The sequence below is a fragment of the Argentina silus genome (genome assembly GCF_951799395.1).
Source record: "Argentina silus genome assembly, chromosome: 4".
Lineage (NCBI taxonomy): Eukaryota > Metazoa > Chordata > Actinopteri > Argentiniformes > Argentinidae > Argentina > Argentina silus.
Window position 1 is genome coordinate 9382242 of NC_139658.1, and position 27500 is coordinate 9409741.

General features: G+C 45.3%; 2 protein-coding genes across 3 annotated transcripts in view; both read right to left on the reverse strand.

The window, feature by feature from the left end:
* LOC310803267 (guanine nucleotide-binding protein G(i) subunit alpha-2-like) overlaps positions 1-15548 on the reverse strand; it is a 64758-nt gene extending 49210 nt beyond the window's left edge. The window contains exon 1 of the mRNA XM_083667977.1: positions 14694-15548. Coding sequence (XP_083524103.1) covers positions 14694-14811 — 118 coding nt within the window. The 5' untranslated portion in view covers positions 14812-15548. The remainder of the gene's footprint in view (positions 1-14693) is intronic.
* A 1911-nt stretch (positions 15549-17459) lies between these two features.
* Positions 17460-27500, reverse strand: part of LOC310803974 (sodium-coupled neutral amino acid transporter 3-like) — a 36368-nt gene continuing 26327 nt past the window's right edge. For both annotated transcript variants that reach the window (XM_083669010.1, XM_083669011.1), the window contains 8 exons: positions 26839-26897; positions 25987-26139; positions 24730-24809; positions 24203-24303; positions 22903-23027; positions 22545-22689; positions 21447-21550; positions 17460-20622 (listed from right to left, as the gene is read on the reverse strand). In XM_083669010.1, coding sequence (XP_083525136.1) covers positions 20518-20622; positions 21447-21550; positions 22545-22689; positions 22903-23027; positions 24203-24303; positions 24730-24809; positions 25987-26139; positions 26839-26897 — 872 coding nt within the window. In that variant the 3' untranslated portion in view covers positions 17460-20517. The remainder of the gene's footprint in view (positions 20623-21446; positions 21551-22544; positions 22690-22902; positions 23028-24202; positions 24304-24729; positions 24810-25986; positions 26140-26838; positions 26898-27500) is intronic.

Genomic DNA, 27500 nt, shown 5'->3' on the forward strand with positions numbered 1-27500 from the left:
TGGCAATGTGTGAATCATTAGAAAATAGTATAAACACCTGTGTGGTGTGTGTGTGTGTGTGTGTGTGTGTGTGTGTGTGTGTGTGCCTCCACGGTACACAGCGTTCCTTACCAGCCAGCACAGTGCAGGAGCAGGGCAAATGGCGAAGGCCACGCTTCACTGTGCAATTATCCCAATTACCCTGCCCAGGCTGCAGTAATGGCAGTTTGCAGCAGCTGCGGTACACAAACGACACTGTAAAAGTAGCGGTCTCGCTCTGCACAGTGACACACACAGGTTGCTCTTACGGCACCAGGAGACCTTTTAGAGACACACACACACACACACACAGGCACACTCACACTCACACTCACACTCACACTCACACACAGTGTAATTACTATGATTAAGACACACACACACACACACACACACACACACACACACACACACACACACATCCTTTCTAACTACCTTGACCTCTACTTTCCTTGGGAAAGAATGTCCTCATAACGAGGATGAGCCTATTACGTAACATACATATTACCATTTGAGCTTTCCTAACGCCCCCGAGCCAGGGATGACTCCACATTTTTACTACCACGCCAGGAGTGACTGTTGGACTCCTAAAGCAGGAAGAGAGAGAGAGAGAGAGAGAGAGAGAGAGAGAGAGAGAGAGAGAGAGAGAGAGAAAGAAAGAGGGAGAGAGAGAAATGCCATGGTTGTTGTTGTTGTACTCATTTTCTGATACTTCCACATCTGGATAAAAGGGTCAAAACTAGTCCTGTGGTCAGAGTCCACACCAGAGAACAGCTCCTTTAACAGGAAAGAACTCGTAGCGGAGCCGTAAAATGGCTTTTATGGCGTACAGTGTGGGTTACATTTCAATGGACTTGAACTGTGAATATCCAGCTATCTGTGCTCAGAGTCATTCTCTCCAGGGGGGTTTTCTGACTGTTTCATCTCATATCCATGGCTAATGAGAGGTGCATTAGGTTTCTGTTGAAGCTCGGACGACACTAAAAGGACAGGGGCCCTCCTGGTTCCAGGGCATGGGGGCGGTTTGGGGTGGGGCTGCAGTTAAGGCTAGAGGGGAGGGGAGGGGGAGGAGAGATCAAAGAATTGACCCTCTACGACCCTCTCTTCCCTCCTCGTTTTACGAGCACACACACCTCCAAAGGTCAAAATACATACACACCCATGCGCGTGCGCACACGCGCACACACACACACACACACACACACACACAAGTGAGAACACACACACACACAAGCGAGAACACACACACACACTCACACTCACACACACACTCACACACACTCACACACACACACACACACACACACACACACACACACACACACACACACACACACACACACACACACACACACACACACACACACACACACACAGCTGCTGTGGCTGCAGCTTCCTGCTTGCCAGCTCGTCTGATTAAAGCCTTCCTGGGAAGGACAAATAATCCTGGTCGATAGCGGCACTATTGAAAAACAAAAAAGCAGCGTCAGGCCTTTTCTCTGCCTGTCCTCACTCCACAAAACCTCAGGTAACAACACACACACCATCAGCATTTCCTCTTAAACCCCTCTCCACCACACTCACATTCACTTCTGGCAAAATAATCTCAGCAACATAATGTGTGTTTGGGTACATGTGTGTTTGGGTATATGTGTGTGTGTGTGTGTGTGTGTGTGTGTGTGTGTGTGTGTGTGTGTGTGTGTGTGTGTGTGTGTGTGTATACATATATATGTGTGTGTCCAAAGCAGAACAACAATGTTTTTGTGCTGGCTTGACACGGTGCTCTTTGACATGTCAGTGAATGTACCGCAAGTGTTTCCAACAGCCATGACCAATCAACCTCCTCTCTCTTCACACTGCTCTGTGTGCCCTGAAGAAACACAACAGGCACAGGCGCCTCACTCACAACCCTACAGTAACTATGGAGGTACTTGTGCTTTCTTGCTGCTGGAGGCCAGATGCAGCTCCTGACTATGAAGTCATTGGGAGTCCAGTTCAAGCCAAACTCCGCTGACCATGGAATGCGTGGAGGAGTTTTAACTCTCTGGATCGCTCACATCTGTCACCCACCCCCCACATTTTTGCCTCACACACACACACACACACACACACAGACACACGCACAGACACAGACACAGACACACACACACACACACACACACACACACACACACACACACACACACACACAAACACACACCTGTTTGAGCACAGCACACCCCAGACTGGGCCAAATGGGCCAGTGAGCCCAGTAGAGGGGCCTCACACACAGGCCTGCTGTTTTAGGAGCTGCTTTTATGGGGTGGAAAACAAAACAGCACACCGATCTACAAAAACTCACTATGGTCCTACATTCTTTCCAAAACCATGAATAGCCTGGGGGGGGGGGGTGGGGGGGGGGGGGGGGGGGGTTAGACCAAGAACCAAGACTGGGTCTCAATTATGAGGATAAGACATGTCAGTCTACAACGTCTCACATGTGAAATACTGTCACTTCCAGGAAACCTTGCTCTTCCAAGGGAGGCTGGAACCTTCTTTAAAAAGATGACTTGGAATCAGACCAACAGGAGATATGTTTGATAACATTCCTCATTCCATTCCATGCATTACAAGGAGCCCATCCTCCAATGTCTACCCCCCCCCCCCCCCCCCCCCCCCCCCCCCAGCCTCTCCCTGTGCTCTTCATCTCTTCATATGCAGAGCTCAATGGAATGTTCTGGTAAAGCAATCACACAAATGACTCCAGTATTCTATGGTGTGCTTCTGTACAGTACATACAGCCCTGTTGATGAATGACATGCTTCATAGCCACTTGGACACAGAGAAACAATTAAAGTGAACAGGCCAGAGGCGAGCAGCTCTCTCTGCTCTCTGGGGTCAACAGTTTAGCAAAGCACAAGTCAATGAGTTTACCCAGCTGTGTGGCCTAGCCACTGACCTTAAGTAATGAACACACACACACATATCAACACTGGCAATGAGGCAGACAGACAGGGGTCACACAGAAAGGACAGCATATGTGTGTGTGTGTGTGTGTATTTGTGTGTGTGTGTGTGTGTGTGTGTGTGTGTGTGTGTGTGTGTGTGTGTGTGTGTGTGTGTGTGTATGAGAAAGAGGGAAAAAAAGGGGGAGAAAAAAAGAAAGAATGAGAGAGCAAAAGGAGGGTTGTTTTGAACCTGTGGGACTTAACCACTTAATAGTTAACCACGGAAGAGCACAGAAACACTTCTCTTATTCCGAGCAGACTTAGTCATTGACCAAGCACAGATGTAGTTGTGTCAGCCTGGGGTACCCAGCTTGTAGCCCTAGCTAAGCTCAGCCTACTGACACAGGATGGGTGGGCTAGCTTCCTGCACCAGCCGAACAAAGGAACAGCATCTACTTCTGTTTTAGTTGTTACTGCAGCCAGCCGAAAGAGGAAGTGGGAGATGAGGGTGAGGGGTTGAAACAGGAAATGACATCATTCCATCTGTAACACAGCAACAACAATTTCAAACAGAGGAAGAAAGTCAGACCAGTTAGGGCTAGCCTGAAAATCTCTAGTGGGAACAGCAAAAAAAGGAAAAAGAAGATGTGAGGGTGGTATATTTCAGCTTGACAACTGAGAAGATAACCCCATTTCAAAAAAAAAAAGGAAAAAGAAGAAGTTTGCTAGAGATTAACGTTTAGGTAATATCGTAGAGAGTTTTCTTATCCAAATCTGCCCCGGGAAATTATTTGAACAACCTTAATTAAGAGTTACCTTGATGAGTAACTGAGTCTGGGAAAAACCAAAAGAGCAAATGAGCGGAGAAGGCTTGTTCATGCAAAACGATGCTTTGAGGCTTAATTTCTTCTCCATATGTGCCTGTCTTACTCTACGACCATGAAATCTGTCAGTATCCAGGGAGGATCTTAATTCACACTGTATGTGGAGGGCTTTGATTGGTTTTGGAAGGTGAACAGAATGTCTTGATGTAGAAAGCAATTTCCCAGCAGGAAAACCCATATTTAATTTCAACCAAAAGTCAAATTTTGTGCCCCTAAATCGATTTCTTGAAGCCTATTTGAGCCTTCTGGGAGTATTTATAATGATGAAGTCATCTGGCAGGAGGTGTACATAGAGAATGAGTTTAACACAGGGAGGGAGGGAGGGAGGGAGGGGGGGGGGAGGAAGGGAAGGAGGGAGGGAGGGAGGGAGGGAGGGAGCGAGACACTGGCCAGAGCACAGAGGGTTTCACAGTGTCAGTCTCTTAGCTGGCTGCAGCTGTTCTTCTCTGCTATGAGTGAACCAGAAGTCTGAAAAGAGGTTACAACTGGAGCCCTGGCATCTCTGTGAGAAACAACATGCAGCACAACACACTGCTACACCGAAGAAAGCGTAGAAAACTAGAGGTCGTTAAAGGACAACGCCGCCACCGTCTCGCTCTCCAAAACCAAGGCTCATGAATTGCAGATCAAACTGAGGTGAAAGAGGGCACTCCACAACTCTTGGGAGGACAATGAAAACCGGATAAAAATTTTTTTTTAAAAAGGCTTCTTTATCGTACAAAAACCCTGATGAAGGCTACACACCAAAACGCACTGGTTTTTGGACAACAAAGAAGCTTTTTTTTTTTTTTATCCATTTCCATTGTCCTCCAAGACATGCTTGAATTTCCTCTTCACCAAAGGAGAACATCAGCCAGGAGAGGTTAGGTCAGGTTATCTATGAATCCTCCTGGATCTATATTTGTACAGTTGTCAGACATTGGATAGCCAGGGCTGGTGAGGCAGCCAAGGCAGCCAGGCAATACTATCACAACAAATTGACCTTTCAATTACAGTCTTGAAGGTCCAGCTGTCACAACGTTAACACCTTGGGGGGGGGGGCGGTGCCCCCAGGGGGGTGACTCAGACATACCTCAGTGTGACACCGCAGCTATTCCCACCATCAGTCACCTTCACATAGGCTAGAGCTGAGCTGTGTAAGGGCTTCAGTGGTAGGTGATAGATCGTATACAGCCAGACAGGTGGATCTCTATCTGCTCCTGGCACCAGTGGAGGCTGGTGGAGGTAGATATCGGAGGACGGGCTCATTGTATGCATGGAATGGAATGAGGAATGGAATAAATGTAATGTAAATGACATTTATGCCATTGAGCAGACACCTTTATCCAAAGCGACTTACAGCAAATACAATGAGCCCGTCCTCCGATGTCTACCCCCACCAGCCTCCACTGATAGATACATCTCTCTCGCCGTATACTACGGCCCTTTCTCAAACTCCTTTCCTCACGTCCTCTGTTCCGTCCTCCACTTTTTGATTTCCTTCTCAAAAAGCCATTGGAGGAGAACATCTAAGGGTACGGACTGTAATAAATATGTTTATGAGAACAGACTCTGGGAGGTAAAAAAAACGCATAGTCATGGTCAGTGACCTTGGAAAGAGGTCTAAATTACCATAGTTGCCGGGGGGCGGGGGGGTTTGGGTGTGAGTAAAGTTCTTTGACATCAGATTAACTGCTAGGAAATAGGAAAGTGTGTGTACTGTATGTGTGTCTGTGTCTGTGTATGTGTATGTTTGTGTGTCTGTGTGTGCGGTGCGTGCGTGGGTGCGTGCGTAGGTGTGTGTGTCAGAATCAGGACAGTGATTATAATTATCAGCAGCAGCCCCACCCTGCTTCTGCGGGAGAGTGTCGCCCCCTCTTTCTTCCGTCTGCTTTCAGACAGGTTGGCTTGATCTCTCCACCACGCAGAGGAGAAGACAGCACCGTATCAGACACCGACGGAGGAACGGAAAAAGAACATTACAGGCGAGACACAGTCAGACGAGCCTTCACAAGTCAAATCCAGAACAGAAATGTTGAGAGGTAATCTAAAGTTGGAGAGTGTCTGGGCTCTTTCATTTTTTCAAAAGAAAAAAAAATGAAGAAAAAAAAATCTCCCTTCAAAAGTCAGCCTCTCTCTCTCTCTCTCTCTCTCTCTCACACTTTTTGACACACACACACACACACACACACACACACACATGCACACACAGACACAGACACACACACACAGACACACAGACACACTCACACACACAGAGACAAACAGACACACACACATACACACACACACACACAAACACACACAAATTAAAGGCCTCTGGTTAATCGTATTGGAGGGGGGAAAATAAGACACTTGAGGAGATCAGATTAAAGCTGAGCTGTGAACAATGAGCAGCTGTGAATTCTGCGGTTTGGCAAAGCCACCCTGCTGATAACACACACCGCCCTGCTGTGCTCAGTCCCCAGGCCCGGGCTAAACGTGTGCTCGGTGACCTCACCGCACAGACAAGACTCTCTCATCCTCTCCTTTCCCCTCCCATCCTCTCCCCTCCCATCCTCTCCCTCTCTTCTTTCCTCCCCTCCCCTCTCTTCCCTTCTTTCCTCCTCTCACCCCCCCCCCATCCTCTCTTTCCTTACTCTGGCCTTTGCCCATTCTTCTTCACGAGGTTTGGGTTCCTGAGGGCGCTGGGCAGGGATGTATAAAACAGGTGGTAAACACCCTGAACACCATGGATAGAATAGTGGGGTAAACACCCTGAACACCATGGATAGAATAGTGGGGTAAACACCCTGAACACCATGGATAGAATAGTGGGGTAAACACCCTGAACACCATGGATAGAGTAGGGGGGTAAACCCTGAACACCATGGATAGAACAGGTGGTAAACCCTGAACACCATGGATAGAATAGGGGGGTAAACACCCTGAACACCATGGATAGAACAGGTGGTAAACACCCTGAACACCATGGATAGAATAGGTGGGTCACCTACTGTAAATAAAAAGGTGGGTTCACCCCACTGGCAATATATATATATATATATATATATAGAGAGAGATTATATGTCGTAGCTATTTTCTCTTGGTGGGAGAATACAGGCTTGACATTTTGCAGCAACACAACATACATTACGTGGGCTGAGTCCCACTCCTATTTACAGCTCAGAGTGTGTTCTGACCCCAGGGGAACCCAGGAGCACATTAGCGCCTGCCTCTCTCTCTCTCTCTCTCTCTCTCTTTCTCTCTCCCTCTCTCCCTCTCTCTTCATGATGATAACCCAATGAGGGGAGGAGGTGAAGTGAAGTATAATGAAGCAGAAGATGGGCTGGGGGTGGGGGGGGGGGGGGGGTAGAGGTGGGAGAAGGTGGTGAGTGTAATGCTGCATGTGTGTTTGATGACACTGATGCACATTCAGAGAGAGCGCAATCCCCCCCCCCCGCCCCCCGCCCCCCCCCGACAGGACAACCTGAACATGTAAACAATCTGACGAGGTACGCTTTGACATTTGCGGTGATGCAAAAGGGGTCGTGTGCTTGGAATACAATGGTTTCCGAGCCGTTGGCAAAACATGGCGAGTGGTCCATGAATTTCCAGGGTCGTGCTGGTGTGAGAGACACGTCTGGAGCAGACAAAGGCTGCTCTCTACCTGGGGACATTAGAGTGGCAGAACGAGGGAGCGAAGCAAGGCGTTGATAGATGTTGCCAAAGGCCTGAGCAAAAATCTGTGCTGGCTTTTGCTTTGCTTCTCTCTGCCTCTCTCTCTGCCTCTCTCATTCTCTCTCTCTCTCTTTCTCTCTCTCTCTGTCTCTCTCTCTCTCTCACACGCTCACACCTCCTGACACACGCTCACACACACACACACACACTCTTGCAATTACTCAACAGTTCCTGCATCTCTGTGCAGGCTTGTCTGCAGGCCACCCTGCAGCAGTGCCTACTTCCCCTCTCCCACACATGCCTAACTATCAGAGGTAAAGGGCACAGCCAAATGAGCCCTCGCCTCACACACCATCTCACACCCCAGTGAGTGGCCTGGCCTGGCCAGACCAGACCAGACCAGACCAGACCAGACCAGACCAGACCAGACCAGAGGAGCCCAGAGCCAAGCCCAGCCCAACTCAGCAGCTTCAGACACACACCTTCAGAAACAAAGATCAAAGCCAAGCCCAGATGGGCTGACTGGCCCCCTTTTTTTTCAACTGAAATATTCACCATGTTATTCTTGTACTGTTATAAAACAGTGGAAAGTAGTGGGGATATGCTGTACTGTACTGTACTCTACTGTAGAGGTGGCAGGGAGGAGAGGAGGAGGAAGAGTGGAGGGGGGGGAGGGGGGGGGAGAGATGAGGAGATTGAGTATGGTGCTGTGTTATCAGTGCTGTTGGAGCAGGGTGGATGGGGATGGAGCTCCGTGGTCCCAGTGGACATTGTGAGACCTAGTGTCTGCAGGAGCAGCTCTTTATCATTAAAGCTCTCCCAGTAATTACAGGATGTTCAGCCAGACAGACAGACAGGGTCAGGTTTGTTTACGTCAGTGGAACGGGTCAGTCTGACTCTGATCCCCAAGAGAAACCCTGTTCTGTGTAATCAGTGTACTGTAATTATCCACGCGCCCACAAAACTACCCCAGCTTTAATGAGTGGGAATAACCTAGAGTAGCAGCAGCAGCAATCTCACAGGAAATCAGGTAGCTATAGAACATGTCTCCTCATGTAGTCTTCCTCATAATGACATCTCTACTCCATAACAACTCAGAGTACTTTCATACGGTTCCAGTGTGTAGGACTAAAACAACATTCAACCTCATTCTTTTAGTGGAGTAACAAAATAATGCTTTCTAAATAAATTATTTAAAATAAATTCAGCTGCCCCTGAATTATAACTTAGGAGAGAGAGGACTGGTAGAAGGAGAGTCAGGTCTGACTGAGAAGCAGTTGTTTTTTTTGTTTTGTTTTTTCAAAATAGTGACGAGATAAAAATATAACAAAAAAAAACACCCAGAACAAGCCAAGAGCGGACTGTAGCTTAAGGTCAACGAGAGGCTGGCTATTTTTCTCCTGCTCCTGTGACTATTTTTCGATGTGTGTAAAACCTTTCTCTTGCTGGCGACCATGATGCTGTTTAGGCTGAAGCACTCTATTCTAAGCATACTAACGGAGTGGCCTTTTCTCAGGTTTCAATCTCTCATCTGCTCCATTTGATGGCTTTCACCAGAGGTAGGTGGGTCAATAACGGCCCTCTCACTGTGATCAATACTGAGTGCGCTGGGCCCAGGTCTGTGTAAGAGGCTCAATCAAAGCATTTAAGAGAAATAAAGGCAAGTTCCGCTTTGCCCTCCAAAAAGCCGCAGGAGAAAATTGCCAGTGCAGATGTGTCAAAGCTCTTAAGTTCTAATTGAGTTAGCTGAGTAAACATCTTATCCAGCGTTGTTCGGCTTCCTTCTTTATTCTCCCAGGGACAGAAAACACACACACGCACGCACGCACACACACACACACACACACACACACACAAAAACACACATCCACACACACAAAAGGAGAGGTAGGTGTTTTAGACTGTACTTGCCTCCTGCAGCATTTTAACAGTGATAACTGTGGAATACAGTAGTGGTCGGGTACAGGGGAAATCTACCCATAGCTCAGTTTGAACAGTGAAGCAGTTAGCTAGTATTGATTTCTGTATGGCAGGGCATATTTCAAACACCAATTGCATTAACTGCAGTGGTATTGAGAGACGTGTCTTGAGTTGTCCTTACCGCTGTTGATGAGAGGATTCAAAGTAATAGACTGGTTTTGTGACAATTTTTCTTTCGAGCAATTTAGTGAGAAGACTACTTTCCTTGCAGAATGAATAGATTTCCAAGTAATTCTGTCCCTGAATTCAGTCCCGGAATTTCTCTCAGAACTCTATGGTTCACCATTCAATCCCAGTGCTTTTTATCTACTGTTTGCCCAGATATGCTGTATGTGCTCAAGGCTCTTAAAAGTACATAGAAATGTCCTTAAGGCCATTGCCTCCCCATTAGTTACAACACAGTAGCAGGTTATCTGATTGGGTCAGGTCAGACCTTGCTAGAGGCAAACCTGGTGTTAGGTACATTTCAAAGCTCCCAACTGGCTCCTGAAAACAAGAATGGCCAAGGTCTGATTTCACAGCATTGTTGTGGTTGCTGGGTTCAAGCATTAAGCAGCAGGGCACAACCACACCCACCAGCAGTTCTACTTCTGTAACGCCCAGAATTCAGCTGTGTTTGGAGGGTATGTGGAGTGGACATTCCCTCTATATTTTGCATTATAATGGCGTTATCCACTTTGACCCTCTTTGTGCCCTTAGAAGCACTTCTTGGGTAGTCTGGAAAATGTCAAGTTGTTTTCCGTTTGTTTTTCCACGTCCACCTCCTCCTTCCCACAGGAGAGAGTTAGGGTTAATCCCCATTCTCTCACAGGAGAAGGAGCTTGTGAACAGAGAGCAATCCATGTCACTGCTTCCTGACTCAGCCCTCGGCTGGACATCCGGGGAGAAGAGTGAGGGTGAGAGGAGACAGACAGCCCTCTCACGGCACACAGCCTCCATGACCTGTAAAAAGCGCAATAAAAACAGGAAGAGCGAGCGGTTGTTGGTTTGGTGTCATGTGTTTTCAGTCCTATCTGCGGTCAGGAGAGCCCAAAGCTGGTGAAGAGAGAAATAACTGTACATCAGTATAGTCCATACTCCAGAAAACCAAGACTAGTTTGTTTCCCTCCTTACTGTAATAAAGGAGCAGTGAGTGATGTAAGGTCCTAGCCTGGCCTTCCCATCCCATGCTATAACGACATGGCCCAGGACCATGACTGAAAACAAGCTCAGGCAATACCGTATATCAGCCTAACTTTGGGACTCTTAGGGGCATTGTTCTATGAACATGTACTGCTGTGTCATCTGTGACCATGAGAGGCTCCACAATGGGATCCCAGCCAGCCCTACATTGTAGCCATAAGCAGCTCGTAAATTGTGACCATAAAGTCAAATACACTACATGCACTTTATATCATGTCACCAAGAAACAACAGTCCTTTCATTCCCGATGAGAATAAATAACAGAGTTGCCAAACTGTATCAGTTGTTTTTCTTACTGAAAATAGACCCTTGAGACTGATTATCAACATTCCTGGCCCGTAAAAAAAAGAAGAAGCTGTCCCTTCGTTTCTCTCCCGGTTTCCTTTATCACCTCGTCCCTGTCAAAGCAGACAGTTATGGAGGAAAAGAGGATGCATACATTTTCAGACCAGCTTCCTCAATTCTGATATACCGTATGTTACAGACACAGAGAACAGACACAGACTCACACAGACACACATACACACACTTACTGTGTGTTAATACATTTGTCACACATTATTGAACACCATAACACCTCTATTAACACCCTGGCTCCATATTGTACATGCATACGCATGTGTCTGTTTTTTAAATGGATAGCTAGTGAGCTAATGATTTTGTGTGTATATATAGAAAGAGAGCAAGGGTGAGAGAGTGTGTGTGTGTGTGTGTGTGTGTGTGTGTGTGTGTGTGTGTGTGTGTGTGTGTGTGTGTGTGTGTGTGTGTGTGTGTGTGTGTGTGTGTGTGTGTGAGAAGGCAGCGAACTATACAGGCATGTTTAACACAGACGAGCTGCCGCTCTCACACACAGTTAAGGGAGAGGAAGCTGCCAAGGGAAATTTCCATCCCAGCTGAACTGAAAATGGGAGGTTAGAAAAATCGAAGAACAGAAAAAAATAAACAGAGAGAGTGACGGAATTTACTGAGGCTCAAGTTGCTGGAGGGGGGAGGGGATTAAATGCCGATCAAAGTTCTAAATCTGAAGGGAAGTCACTGAATGAGTGCATCCTGTTAAAACACTAGCTTTTAGAGGCAGCTCTGAATGCAGCTGCATTAAGTAATGACTTTCTGTGGGGACTTCTGGGGAGGAGGTGGCATGGCGGTTATACACCACCACAAAAAACACAAGACAACTCGCCCTGTCTAGTTACACTACAACGCTTTTGAATGAATGAGCGAAATATAGCTATCTTCAAAGTCAAAGCAACCTCTTTCTGTAACAACTGGTAACAGCCGAGACTAAAACAGAGTTGTTGTTTTTTAAGTACGGTTTGACGTGTCTGGTTATCCTTTACTGCTTTACTCCCTCAAAGGTCCTGACCACGGCTCTGGGAGAAACAGATCCCTCATTTCCTTTATATCTGCCACAGGCCCAAAATAGCAGCAGGGTCCATCCTTCATCTACTAAGCCCCACAGCACTCCTCCTAATCTCTGAGTTTGCTTTAGAGGAGAGAGAGGTGGGGGAGGGGGAGGGGGAGGGAGGGGGGGGTGAAGGGGAGGGGCGGGGAGGAGAGAGGAGAGAGGGAGAGTGACAGTTCAGGAGACGTATCTGTTCAAAGGCAGGATTTTGGTCACTCGGAGGAGGAGAAGGTGGCGGCAAGGCTTTTCTCAGCTGTTCTGGAGGGTTTTTTTTCCCGAAAAGACAGCAGATGTGAGGCCTGCAAGAGGGCATCTTGGAGGCGTGATGTAACACCTCTTAAAGGATGTCACACGTATTCCACACTCACCGCTGCACGATCAGTTTACAATTCGCATAATAACGTGTCAAGAATTCAACTGCACACTAGGCTTTATTCTCTTGCTTCTAAAACAATTCCCTTTTGAACAGATGCAATAGCGGCTCACTTTAATAAGAGCTCTATTCAATCAACGAAATCAAGGCCAGAAAGCCTTGAAATAGGATGTTATTCTTTTCGCCTTAAACCAGAGGCACAGCTAGAGGAACATGCAATCTCATTTCAGACCCTAGACTGAGAACACATCAGCACAGTGGCCACTTTCACTTCCCCGAGCTTCAGGAAAATGCAGTGTAGGGTAATTCCTTTGACAAGTTAATGGGGAACCCTTTCTATACACAATAGGGAAACCTGGAAATAATTTATGTTGACTCCAGAAGCAACTCCTATTGAGTTGTGCTCTATCCCAGGCATAAAGCTAGCCAGACCTAAACTGAGCATACTGTATCAATACCATAGGCAGTGTCTACCTCATCACATCACTGAGAATGATTGTACATCAGAATCCTCCTGTCATTGGGCGTCTTTGTACTGTGTGTGTGTGTGTGTGTGTGTGTGTGTGTGTGTGTGTGTGTGTGTGTGTGTGTGTGTGTGTGTGTGTGTGTGTGTGTGTGTGTGGCCATGTCTGACACAGCAGCTCAGGTCCTGTGGGAGTCAATCACAATCAACCCATAATTAATGGGGGAGGGTCATATCTAAAGTGCAACAACTTAAATGAAGAGGGTGAATATTTGTTGAGGCATGTGATTAACTGTATAATAAATGTATTATTATTAACAAAAAAAGAATACAATGGGATTTGCCAATTGCTTTATAAATTCTCAGTTCTGACTGAGGAAGCATTCTCTACTTAATCTCTCTTCAGGTCGATACAAGTTTGAGATGATTGGCTGAAAGCTGGGAAATCAAACAAAAATAATACAATGGGCCTTGCGGTTTATAAGCAGACAATAAGTCAGTATTCCCGCTTACCTCACCTCTTAGTTGTGAGGAAGCATTCTGTCATGCAGTAAGCTTCTTTTCTTGGCTCACCATTTGACAGTTATTTCTCTTTTCATTTTGTTTTGGCTAAAGCCTGCTGTTTGGGCTCCAGCATATAAAGAAAAATCCCAACAGGAGCTCTGTGTTTCTGTCAAAACAATGTTGAGAAGGGCGAGGGCAAAGTACACAGCAAGCGAGGCTCTACAGTCAGAGCAGAGCACGGGGAGCAGAGAGACTGGCCACGACCTCTGTCTGAAACGTGTCCAAGACCACAGCCATGACACAAGAGAGTAACCAAACCACTCTCCCATCAGCCTCTGACATGGTGACCTGTCCTCTGCTGCGTGAAGTGGGGAAGGTCGAGTGCATGTGACAGCGCACAGACACACACAAACACGTTAATGAATAACCTTTATGACAGTGACTTCACAACAGAGACTGACCGCACTGGAATTCCCTGAAGCACCTGACAGAGCAACCACCAAAGTGACTGTCGACCAGCTTTCCACATGACATGAGTCAGGTAACCATTAACCATGAAGTTCACAGTAATTGCCCCTAGATGGGCTGTTGTGAGTTGGGGCAAATGTTGTTAAGACAACAACAAAGAGTAAATCTGTAAGCCACAGCCGGTTGCCCCAATTAATCATTATCTACCAAGGGTTTACATTGATAAGGAGGCGCTAACTGATATTGTATTTGGAGAAGGTGTGGGGAAAATCCATTATAGTGGTAGAAAATGGCTTTAAGAGAAGGCCAGACCTCATGCCATCAGTCGTGTAGGCCTATTCATTGTTTCGATTGTACAACTTAAAAATCTGATCAACAGTCTAGCGTGTTGACACTTGACAGCAAGTTTTATGTTTTGAATACTTGGAAAGTTGTGAAATTCCAACGGTGTGGCTGTGGCATTCCTCTGACGCATAACCTCGTAGCGAGAATTGCTGCGTTGGAGAAGTCCAGATGACCTGACGCATGACAGCAGCAGCGGCAGCAGCAGCAGCAGTAGCGGGCTCAGACTGTACTGGCTCTGATTACCCTCTCGGAAGGCTCATGAACCCTTTTTTTTTTTTTTTTAAAGAGGCTCCTATTCTTCACACTACATTCTACCAACACCACTTCATGCGGGCTGCCACGCCATCACCAGCTATATCAACCCGTTCCTTTCGCAACATTGCTACAAAATATCTCAAGCCAACCGAGCTTCCATGCAGTAACTGGATATACTGTTCCAATCACAGCGACTGTGTTGATGCGAATCTAGATTTGGACACCTCTGGGGTGAAATGTTGAGGGATACGTACCCAGCAGGAGCAGTTTCACTTCTCTGGCCGCCTTCTCTCCATCCTTCATAAGGTTTTTATCAATCATTTTGGACCTCTCGGCCGCGGCTTTATCTTCCTGACTCACTGTACACCCCATGGTTCCAAGTGCACGCTTCAGGACTGCTGCTTTTCGGGAAAAATATCACAAAGAAAAAAAATAATGTCTTGACGACTGGAGCCTATGCCTCGAAGCCTTTATTCAAAAATAAAAGCGTCCCCGACCAGAGGTTATGAGATATGCAACTTCCCCTTTGAGAAATGAGCGATTGGAAAACAAGATGAAGTTACAAATGTGTGTCCTCCACGAACCCCAGATGTGATTTTTTTTTTCAAATCAAGTTCCAATTCAGTTCTTATCCAGATGCTTCCCTTTAAAATATATGTTATAAATATTCCAACAAATTCTCCAATCCAGTCAAACGTCTTACAATTCCAGTGGCATATACTATCCTAAGCAAAACGGATAAGTCATTGACTTGTCATTACGAGGACACGAACTTTGGGGAATAACTTCTTTAGAGGGCACGTCTCGATGATAGCTCAGCCAAGTTCACGTTCCTGTACCGCAGGTAACGCAAGAAAATGGGCCACGGAACTTCACCAAAAGTATTCCAGCTGTGGAAACGGAGCAGATGGATTCCTATGACAATATCAATAGAACCAATATGTACGACCCACGTTGATGTCGCTCTTTTTATCTCCTCTTTCCGTGTTTTCTATTTAGTCCAGTCCGTGAGTGCCGTTATGCATTATTTTCCCTTCGTAAAGATTGATCACGTAAAGCCACACCCGTAGTCGCTGTGAAGTTCCCTTCTCTGCCCGACAAACGAAGACAGTCTGTCACCTCCCAACTCAACAGTGCCAGCCCTTTAGGAAAACGCCCACTCTGCTTGCTTCATGGGAAATGTAGTGCTGAATTCCCTCCTAGAAATAAGGGTTCTTCAGCGAGCTGTCACAGTAGAAGAAAGAACCTTGAATCAACATTGAAGAAGCTTTTTTTTAGGTGATATAGAGCCCTTTTTGGTTCCATGTAGGCTTTCTATATATATGGTTCTCCATGGCACCAGACCAAAAAAAGGGTTCTTCAAAGGGTACCGGTAAAAAAAAGACAGAGCCCAGAGGATAACACATGCAAGGATTTTTTATTTCTTCACTTTATTCAATTATTCGAATAGGATTTTAAATTCATTGATTTATAAATTAGCATGTAGAGCATACATCCTCTACCTACTGTTCTTGCCTGTAGGCCAGACCCCTTTGTTTCTTTAGGGTAGTCTAGACTATTTACCTTTCAGTGTGTTACAAGACCAATTCATTATGTTAAGAGATCAAAAATGTTAAGGATTTGGGCCCGTATTCACAAAGTTTCTCAGAGTAGTAGTGCTGATCTAGGATCAGGTCTGTCCATATGATCTTATTCATCCTGATCTAAAAGGCTCCTGCGCTAAGACGCTTGGTGAATATGGGCCCTGAGCCATCGTAGCCTAGGTCAAAGTATACCATAGCTTTTCTATAAGCGAAAAGATAATCATTAGAGACTTGTTGGTGAAAATAATGTAGTACATCATCGGTGCAGGTGCTTGATTCAAAAACACTCTGCTCATGGCTCTTTAGTGTCCCCTTGTGGCAATGAGTTTGTAAATGAGTCAGGATGATCAAATGCTCCAGATTTGTTTGGTATGTTTATGCATAATACAAGCATGACACAGAACTAAATATAGAGCTAACAACCACAAGACAATAAGGGTTGGCCACTAAAGAGCAATCCAGGATTTGGCTTAATCTGTGTGAGATTAAATCTTGAAAGATGAATCTTTCTTGAGCACATTCCGCAAACCAAATACCGTGTCTGAAAGTGAGATTTCTCCTCAGCTCAGAGAGGTGGCAGCGTGCCTCTGTTGGCTCATTGTCAACCGACATGACACTTTCATTTAGAAACTCACTTTTATTAATCCCCAAGGGCCGCTTTCAAAGTTAATTTGGATGAACATTTCTAATGCACTTATTAGCATTACACAGAGAATAAGAAAAACATTATTGCACCAATGCACCAAACTTCTTGTGCTGGATTCTATCATTGTTCATCCATTACTCTACATCGGAGCTCTGTTGATGGCCTATGCTTTGTCAAAATTCCCTTGAATTGTTCCCCTAGAGTATTCTGACTGATTATATTTGACAGGAACAAGATATTACAAGCCAGAAAATACACAAAGGATCTAACTCAAATAAGTACAAATCCATGGTCTTCTGAACAAATAACCTGTTACAATATTGTGGAATTCTACTTGCAGGGGGCTCACAGGGCTGTTGAATGATTGGCAGAGTGATGTTGACAAGCGTGTGATTTGTTTGAACCTTACCCAAGTGTGATTCAAGGTCATTGTTAATTTATACAGTACAGACATTGTAGTTTGTGGTTGTTTTCACATAAACTGCAGTAGGTCCCACTACCTTTCACTACACTTTGATCATTTGACAGTGACAAATCTGAAATATTGGACAGCACCGTGTAGATAGTGTATATGTACAGTACTGTGTGTGTGTGTGTGTGTGTGTGTGTGTGTGTGTGTGTGTGTGTGTGTGTGTGTGTGTGTGTGTGTGTGTTTGTGTGTTTGTATATGTAGTAATTATTCTAGTAAGTATTACCTACCATAGTTTCAGCTTTTTATGGGTAAGAGGCATCATGGTCTCTACTGAGGTACAGGTTTAGTACAAATGTCAAATAGTTGAGGCAAAATCAAGTGATGATGAAAAATCTAAGAAATAATGTTATTTCATTATTTTTATTGTAACATTGTTCACAGTACAATAACTGCCAGCAATGTATGCAAATATATTGAGATACAAGAAAAATAAAGACATAAATTGAAGGGCAAAAAGGGTTTAAAAGCACTTTAAAAATGATTACATTTATCTTTTTAATAATCAGACTAAAACTGTACCTGCTATTTACATTATACAAACTAGATATGCATATAGAATATAAACGGTTTACATTTATATACATTATTTATAAATGCTGGCTGAAGTCAATATTTCATACAAGTTGTTATTCACTCATACAAATGTCATTAAATCACACAAGGAAATGAGTACTGTTTGAGACCCAGTTACCAGGGGGTGAGAGGTATCAACAGGTATCCACCATTTTCATAATGTCTCCCCCTGGTGGTAATACATGGTACGTGTTTGATATTCTACTGAGAACAGAACACCTGGAACTATCTGACGCTACATGGGAGCATATACAGCCAACCTGACATGATCAGACAGTGTCCAGTATAACACAAACACAGTGTTTACAAGTATTACTTTAAACCGTTTTTTCTTGATCTAGTAGGTAAAAATGAACCAACCTATGTAAATAGGTTCTAGGTTGGTAATGCTGATTGGCTGATACTGAGGACTCTTGTATACAGGCACACACAGACTAGAGACTCTCTGAGAATATGATTAAGAGGGTTCTGTTGTGCTTCACAACCAAGTTTGACAGAACAGTTATACAATACTCATATACAATATTACAGCACTTACTGTAATGTGGAATCTGAAAATGTATCACAAAAAAATCGAACAATAGAGACAGGGGACAATGGGGATATACCAACAGTAACTACTCAACACCAGTCCCCCAAAGCAGAAACGGGGGTATCAAAACAGACCGGAGAAACTATGCCACTCATGTCTGACAACACTGTTGAAGATGATAAAAGATTCTTCGTCAGGCTTTTGAATCTAACAGTGACCCGTGGCGAAATATTCAATAAGGTTCATAAGCCTAAAATTAAAAAAAAAAAAAAAGAGTGTAACACTTATAAAAAATAATGGCCCATCAATCGATTAATAACAGATCAACATTTTCAGTTACACTGATGGTCCATGTATTCATTGATCGATTTTACAATATAAGTAAGTACCACAAGTCAAATACAGTTGAGCCATGTTTTCTTTTAAAGAACACTTACACGGACACATACGATCCTTACAGTACATCCACTGAATTAGTTGTGTTCTCTCCATATTGGAGTACAGAAAAGGAACACGCAGCAATGCCACACTCAAATCATTACATGGCCGCTGGACACTAGGTAGACAAGAGTACAGGAAAGTGAACTTCAAGTAGTTTGAGGAAACATCCATGTACCATGTTAGACCTTAAATACATCTCTTTTTAGGATTTAACATACATAGGATTATAGGATTTATCTAGGATTCAGACACATTTTTTCAGAGATATTGGTATTAGTATCACAAAGGGCGGTCCCTTCAAAATCAGATCTAGAAAATGGATGAGTATCTTAAACAAATTCATTGTTTGCATGTCAATTGATTAATGACTATAGGAAGAGCTTGTGCTTATCAGCTGAAAAGTGCTATAGCTAATGATCTATATCTACTTTGCAGGGCTGTTAGTGAGACATCAGTGCCATGGCACCATGCCACTACAACGTACTTCAGTTAGGGACCAAGCCCGTCTCAAACACGCACTTGTCCTGGAAAAGAACAATATTTACACACGCCACTCTTGATTCTCCACTTAATGAATGAAGTGACCCTGTGAGTTTTTCTTTTTTTTCTTTTTTTTTTATCATATTTTTGGGTTATCTCTGATTACTTTCAGTAAATGTTCAGAAACAACACAACAACCAACCCAGGCGGAGAGCAGTGAGCTACCACTCAGAACACAGTTTCTGAATCAAGTGGTGGCATCCTCTCCCCCCTGACCGCTCACACTGAGGAGACAGGCAGCATGTCGCCAGGCCTGCCTTCTTTCGTAGAAATCAGAGCAGTGGTCGAAACGTGAACAAAGTCCTGGAACCGTTGGAAAGCTATTCTGATATGGCTCGGTGCCGAGTATCAAGGAAATGGATCATACGATAGCCTCGCCGACTCTACAGCTAAAGACAGACTCTACTACGGTCCATATAACTTATGAGTCTTTATCAAATAAAAATGATGAAAAATATATAGCATCTATTATACTGTATTGCAGTATTATTCTCACCACTCTGTACATACTGTACTGTTGCATATGTGTTCTACGGTTCTGTCCTTCTGCTATCTCTGAGGAGTGAGGGAGCGTGAAGACGGACGGCCAATGGGGGGGTGACAACAGCAACACGGGACACCGGACCAGTCGGGAAAAAAAAGAGGCTGCGTTGCCGCAGTAACCTCTCCTCTGTCCAATAGTTTTGTAATGCCACATTTCCTCATCTATTGCACAGAATTTCGCCATGACCTAATTATTACATGAATAACTTAACACAGTCGGCTTGATCTAAAAGATATGAAAAAAGAAACCGTCCACCCCTCCGCGATCTGTTGCGTCTTCTCCCATATCGCTGAAGAGAGCGACCGGGATGGGGTATATCTTTCTCTACAATGTGGCAGTTAAGATTCTCGCTGTGGTTCACGGATTCTAAATGGAAGGTTATGGGGTCGGGGCCGGGGGACAAGCTGAGGGGTGGGGAGGTGGTGGCAGATGCAGCGATCCAGCTTGAGTCTCCATGAGCTTAGAATGCACTATCCTGCCCCAGAACGTTTTTAGGCCTTGCCCTCTGTTGGGCCACTGTTTGGCAAGGGGTTGGGGAGGAGAGGGGGGGGGGGGCTTTAATTCCATGTCCTTTGATTGAGAACCAGTCCAGCGGAGAGCAGCGACTTCCTCCTGACACTGTGACACCCACATTTACTATTGGAAGAGATCTTCTATTATAAAACAAGATCCAAAACAACAACAGAGAAATACAATACAGGTTTAGATTTACAATATTAAAAACTCAAAAACAGTGGAAGGTGGAGCCTAGTGACCACTGCTGCCTTTGCTGCTCCCCGACGTCCAATCGATGATGATAAAGCTTAGACTCATTATCATAAACAGGAAGCCTATTCCAGCGAAAATGGCAGCCTGGGAGAGAGAGAGAGAGAGGGAAAGAGAGAAAAGAGAGAGAGAGAGAGTTAGTTAATGCACAGTTGATGGCTCCTCTGAGTTTCAGCTTGTCATGTTAAATGCACTCAAAGTGATTAAAACATCATTATTGAGGTCTAGGGTTGGTGCGTCAAAATTTGAATTGCAATTATGATATTAGAGTGGCATGACATTAAAATTGAATTACTCAAGTCAGTACATAAATCAAATGGCTGACTGCATACAATTAATCTGCATCTAAATATAGTATCACATTATGTCCAGCCAGTCTCTCTGTATAATTGTTGTTGAAAGCTCAATACCAAATGGAGTGAGCACATTAAAGGGATGTTCCACTTCTTTAACATGTTTTCCTGGTTTGGCTGTAGTTAATTAGCCCATACAGTTTTGAGTTGCATACGCTGCTTCCTTAGATACTAAGTAATCATATTTTGGGCTTCAGAGGGGGATTCTATAAGAATATAATTTGGTTTAGAGTGTCTGCAAGATGTTTTGGGCATATTTCCAGAATGAAGGCGCCTTTTGGGGCTCAAAATATGACTAATCAGTATCGAAGGAAGCAAAATATGTTACTAAAAACTGTCTGGGCTAATCAACTCCAGCCAAAGTCAGGGCCAAACCAGGAAAACATTTTTTTTTTTAAAGTGGAACATCCCTCTAAACCCGACTTGTCCAACTGTCCATACTGTATGGAATACATTTTACCATAAAGGATACATGAGTAAATACAGATTTTATGAAGTAATAGTACTGTGTCAGAGTGAGAAAGGACAGGGGTCTCTAATGCTGTGGAAATCCCTTACCAGGATTTTGGGTCTTGAGTGCATGGGTTCCTCTTCTCTGGGTACGATGCGGATGTAGAAGACAGCAGGGAAGATGAAGATGAGGCACGGGGCGGAGGTGGCACCTGAGAGAACACAGGAAAGCACACACACACACACACACGCACACATACACGGACACACACACGCACACGCACACATAGACACACCAACTGCGTCAGACAGACAGCTCCACAGAACCTTACGGTCAGTGAGTCATGAAAGTCACCAAAAAGTGTCATTTGTCTCCCTGTCATTGGTGTCTGAAGAGAACTAAAGAGATTACTGTCCACCCAACTATACTTCTAAAACTCACAGTGGGGGGGCGATAAGCTGCTCAACCAAGGCATATGTTAAAAGAAAAAAAAGAAAAAAAGTCACAAGACTTTGATTAAGGTTTATAGTATACATTCCAGAGGTGATTTAAGAGCTTTTCACCCCAAATGTCTCCAAAGCCGTCACTGTAAGAACAGTATTACTGGCTGAGGATTTAATGCTTAGGGGATCAAAGGCCTACAGTAACATGAAAGAGGCTGAGCTCATTAATCTGCGAGGCTGTTGAGTTTACTGTAAAGGTAAATGAGGGCAAACACAAGGAAATTACCCCAATCTCTATTCAAAAGATAACACTAAAAGAAAAAGTTAAATTGCTGCTTAATAAGATGGATGAGACCATATGGTAATTCAGCAGGTGGTTTAATTTAAAGCAAAACTTAACACATACGTCTATGTTCAGTATATGTGGTGTATGTGAGTATTAAACCAACAACTTGTGTTGGAAGCATTGTGCTCCAACCAACTGAACCATCATGAGAGTACAGAGATACTGATACCATTTCTCATTCCATTCCATGCATTACAATGAGCCCGTGCTCCAATTTCTACCTCCACCAGCCTCCACTGGCCTGTCCATCAGAACCACTCCCTGTCCTATAACAGACTAGACTCTTCCTCTGGGTGAACTAACCCTAACTCTAACCCTAACCCTAACCCTAACCTTAAACAAACCAATTTCGGAAATTCAACGTCAGGCGTGTTCAACGTCACCCTTAGTTTTCCCCGAAAGAGGGGGGGACCTACCGATGATCCCGAAGATGCCCAGGATGTTGGGGGCGAAGATGACCAGTATGTTGATGAGGGAGAGAAGGGTCACAGCGATGGCGATGTGGCGGGGCCACCAGAAGGTCTTGTTGGGGAACAGCATCTGCTGGATGGCCCTCCGCACCTAGAGATGAGAAATAGAGAGAAGTTGTTCAGTAACACACACACACACACACACACACACACACACACACACACACACACACAGACACAGACACACACACACACACACACACACGCACACACACACACAGAAACACACACACACACACACACACACACAGACACACACACACACACACACACGCACACACACGTGTGATAAGGGGTGACTCACTGGGAAGAGCACTATGGGTACAGTGAGTGTGACAGCGGTGAGCACGGCCAGACGCACACACAGGATCAGGGTGTCGTACGGGTCAACACGGCTGTAGGTGTGCAGCAGCTCCGGCTCCACCTCCCCTATAGGAGGAGGACACACAGGAGGAGGGGCTTAGTGAAGGACGCCCACCACAAACTCTCTTCACCACGACCACAGACAGCTCATATACACCGATACAGTGTGCAACATCTATCATCACCCCGGTGACCAGGTCTGTCTTAAAAAAAATGACCTGGATCCATAAATAATAATAATAAATCATTCACAACAGTGTTTTTTTCTCATCAGCTGGCATAAGAAGGTATAAGAATGTGAGTGGTTACATGCCCCTAAGTGTGCTGATGTCTGTGCCATAATGGCAGCAGCACATTGCAACAAGCGGCTGCAATACGAGCTGTGACCATTAGGGGGAGTCGTTATATCACAGTGCAGCTCCACCTCGATCTAAAACTGCTGAAGCCACGTTGAGTCAGACTGTTCTCTCCTCCCATCTGATTCTAGCTGAGAAAAAGGGACTAAAATTTGAGCTCTATCCATGCAAATGAGGGGAAGATAGTGATATGAGGGGTGGCTTGCTTGTTAGTGACCTTCATCTGCCTGGAGCTCATGGAAACCGGCCCAGAGAAAGAGAGGACAAGCAGAGGTCGCAGGAGCATCAGTAAAGAAGTTCAGATGGAGGGAGGGAGGGAGGGAGGGAGTGAGGGAGAAAAAGAGGGTAACACTTTATTATGGGGAACACTTATAAGGCCCTCATTTGTACCCTATAAGTGTTTAAGAAGGCACTAATTGGGCGAGTTTGGGCAACCCTAATTGGGCATGTTGGGCAACCCTTTTAATCAAAGTAAACTAATGAGTTATAAATGAGTGGCTACTATCTATAGGTCTAAAAAAAAGTGTTCCCAAAAAGAGAGAGAGAGAGAGAGACAGAGAGAGAGAGAGAGAGAGAGAGAGAGAGAGAGAGTGAGAGAGAGAGAGAGAGAGACAGAGAGAGAGAGACAGAGAGAGAGAGAGAGAGAGAGAGAGAGAGAGACAGAGAGAGAGAGAGAGAGAGAGACAGAGAGAGAGAGAGAGACAAAGAGAGAGAGAGAGAGAGAGAGACAGAGAGAGAGAGAGAGAGAGAGACAGAGAGAGAGAGAGAGACAGAGAGAGAGAGACAGACAGAGAGAGAGACAGAGAGACAGAGACAGACAGAGAGAGAGAGACAGACAGACAAAGACACAGCATTCTAATGACATGGGAGGGGAGCAGGCCTCACCATAGAAGGTCAGGTATCCAAACAGAGCAGCCAGGAAGTACATGGTGTACATGACTGCAATGGAGATGTTGGACACATGCTGCATCCTTTTCTTGGTGGGGCTGTAATCAGAGAATATTGCGATGTGATGTCACACCCAAACCCACACACATCCACACACACATACACACACACCACCTCCACCAGCCTCCACTGACCAACACACACCAATGCACCCACTTGAAACACACACTTGCTCTTAAAATGTCAGCTTAAGCTTTAGGGCTATTCTTTTTTTTTGTTTTTTCTACTTTGAGATTGATCTAAGGAGACATGTTACTCAATGCAGGATGATCGAACTAAGACACAATGCCAAATCAGACAAGCCATGCATATGACACTAGCATATGAGTGGGCCCAAGCAATAAAGCAAACATGGTTTTCCTCTCTGCAGGGGTTAGTGAATTGCATTCTGGGAGCGGGGCAGGAAGGAATGGGGGAGGAGTGGTGTGTGGGGGTGGGGGTGGGGGTGGGGGCGGGGCACCTACTTCTTCAGCTCCGTATAGATGGGCAGCACCTCGGGGTGGCACACAAAGGCAAACGCCAGGATGGGTATAGTATAGGCCGTCTGTTAAAAAAAAAAAAAGAAAAAAAAAAAAAGAATGAGAGGTCGCCATGGATACAGCGGCGCCAACCACCAGACGTCTTACCACCGACTTGATGTTTTACTGCCCATTTACAGCTCCAGACACACATCACAGACAGAGAGCTAATTGTTTCCCTGTGATTAACTTGGACCTGGCCAGTGACCAGCTTTAGACCGCTTAAGAATGCCTATCCCGTAAGCAGCTAGCTGAGCACGAGGGATTGGTCTAGCTAGCTTGAGCGAGGACAAATCTCACACATGGTTGAGGGATGCTGATCAGAAACATAATAGGATTGTGTTCACATCAGGTACTACTAGATTAGTCAATACTCTGTTCTGTTGTGTATAACTGACTACACATCAGGGGAGGCTGGTGGAGGTAGAAATCGGAGGAAATTGGCTCATTGTAAATGCATGGAACGGAATGAGAAATTGAGAAATTCCTCATTCCATTCCACGCATTACAAGGAGCCCGTCCTCCGATTTCTACCTCCACCAGCCTCCGCTCCTACAAATATACTGTTGCTGCCAGTACTATTAGTAATGAAAGTACCTACACACCTGATATTGTAACTGAAGGTGCAAACAAAGTCGAGAAAACATCTATAAAGAACTCAATTTGATTACCTGATGTTTTGCTAGTAAGCAGTGTTATATGGACCTTTTCTTTACTGTCAGCACTATTAAAATGATATCACTCAACTAGTGATAGGAACTAACAATAATCAAGTTAATAAACCACTTGAAGAGCCCTGTACTGATGTGATGGCAGCAGAGAAGGCCTGTCAGACAGGACACAGACATGCCAGGCCCTTTCCCCAGAGTTGGCCCACAGAGAGGGAACTTTATAACCAAACTGTGTGTGTGTGTGTGTGTGTGTGTGTGTGTGTGTGTGTGTGTGTGTGTGTGTGTGTGTGTGTGTGTGTGTGTGTGTGAGATACCACGCCAAGGCATGACGTATCCTAGAGTTCTACTCTACAACCAGACAGAAAATGAGTCAGTTTGAGAATACTAAGTGGCTTATTTTCAAACCAGCATGCCTTTTTTTTTTCCCCCTCTGGAGTATTGGGCTCTGATGAGTGTAATCAACCAAGCATAAAGCAAACGGGCTGTCAGTACAGTGTGTGATCCGTATTGACTCTTCACCGACTTCGCCCACCTGTGAGTTGATGTTAACCATTTTCGGAGCGCAGGCGGGGTCTTCCACTCCCAGCCCGCCTGGGTCTGCCGCAGCACTGAAGTTCACACTGGCCGTGCTGTTAAAGACAAAGTCCACAAAGGGACAGAGGAGGTTGAACTTCTTATAGATGACCTGCGGGAGGGGGGGGGAGAGAGGAGTTGGCTAGAGGGCACGGCTTGCATACATAGTACAGTACATAAAGGCTGGAAATAAGGCAGGGCACAGTGTCAGGGACTGAGAGACAGACAGAGAGAGAGAGAGAGAGAGAGAGAGAGAGAGAGAGAGACAGAGAGAGAGAGAGAGAGAGAGAGACAGAGAGAGAGAGCAGCGTGCATGGATTAGAGCACACACACACACACACACGCACGCACGCACACGCACAAACACACACACACACACACACACGCACGCACGCACACGCACAAACACACACACACACACACACACACACACACACACACACACACACACACACACACACACACACACACACACAACCAAATCTAGGTCAGAGAAATGCACACAGACCAATGCAGTCTGAATTGAAACTGCAGGGCACAAAAACCTCTCCACAGCCATGTGGGGACATAGTGGGGAATACTAAAGAGGTGATGATGGTGGTGGTGTGTGTGTGTGTGTGTGTGTGTGTGGGGGGGGGGGGGGGGTTGGGGGTTGTGGGTGTCATGAGACAAAACTCTGGTATTCAGTTGATATTCCCTCTCAGAAATGGTACTAAAACACAACTAGGTAAAGATATGGAAGATTGAAAACTTTAGATACATATACAGCGAGGGCTGGAGGTCTCGGGCTGAGGGAGAAGGACGTACGTACCGCGATGAGGAAGAAGACCATGCAGCTGAGAGAGAAGCCGCTGGTATAGCCCAGGTACCCTGAAACAACACAGTTCAGGTCTCATTAGCAGTGCTCCCATCAGGCGGCCACAACACACACACACACGCACGCACACGCACGTACACGCGCACACACGCACACACACACACACACACACACACACACACACACACACACACACACACACACACACACACACACAGACACACACCCTATGGGAAATGGTGGGGGGGATAGAATGACATTTCTACAGCTGTCACTCAAGGATAAAACTTTTATAAAAATTATAAAAATAATTTATTTGTATCACCCCCGAGATTAATATTTCCCAGTACTAATTATAATAGTGTATCTGTTATAATTATGTATCTGTTCTTAGAGTGCTTCAGCCCCAGTGGACTAGACTAGATTGGACTGGAGTTGAGTTGGAGTTGAGAGCTGCAGGAGATCATTACTGGGCTTACTGGCAGTATGGACTCATTCTGCTCTCTCTCTCTCTCTCTCTCTCTCTCTCTCTCTCTCTCTGTCTCTCTCTCTCCTCTCTCTCTCTCTCTCTCTCTCTCTCTCTCTCTCTGTCTCTCTCTGTCTCTCTCTCTCTCTCTCTCTCTCTCTCTCTCTCTGTCTCTCTCTCTGTCTCTCTC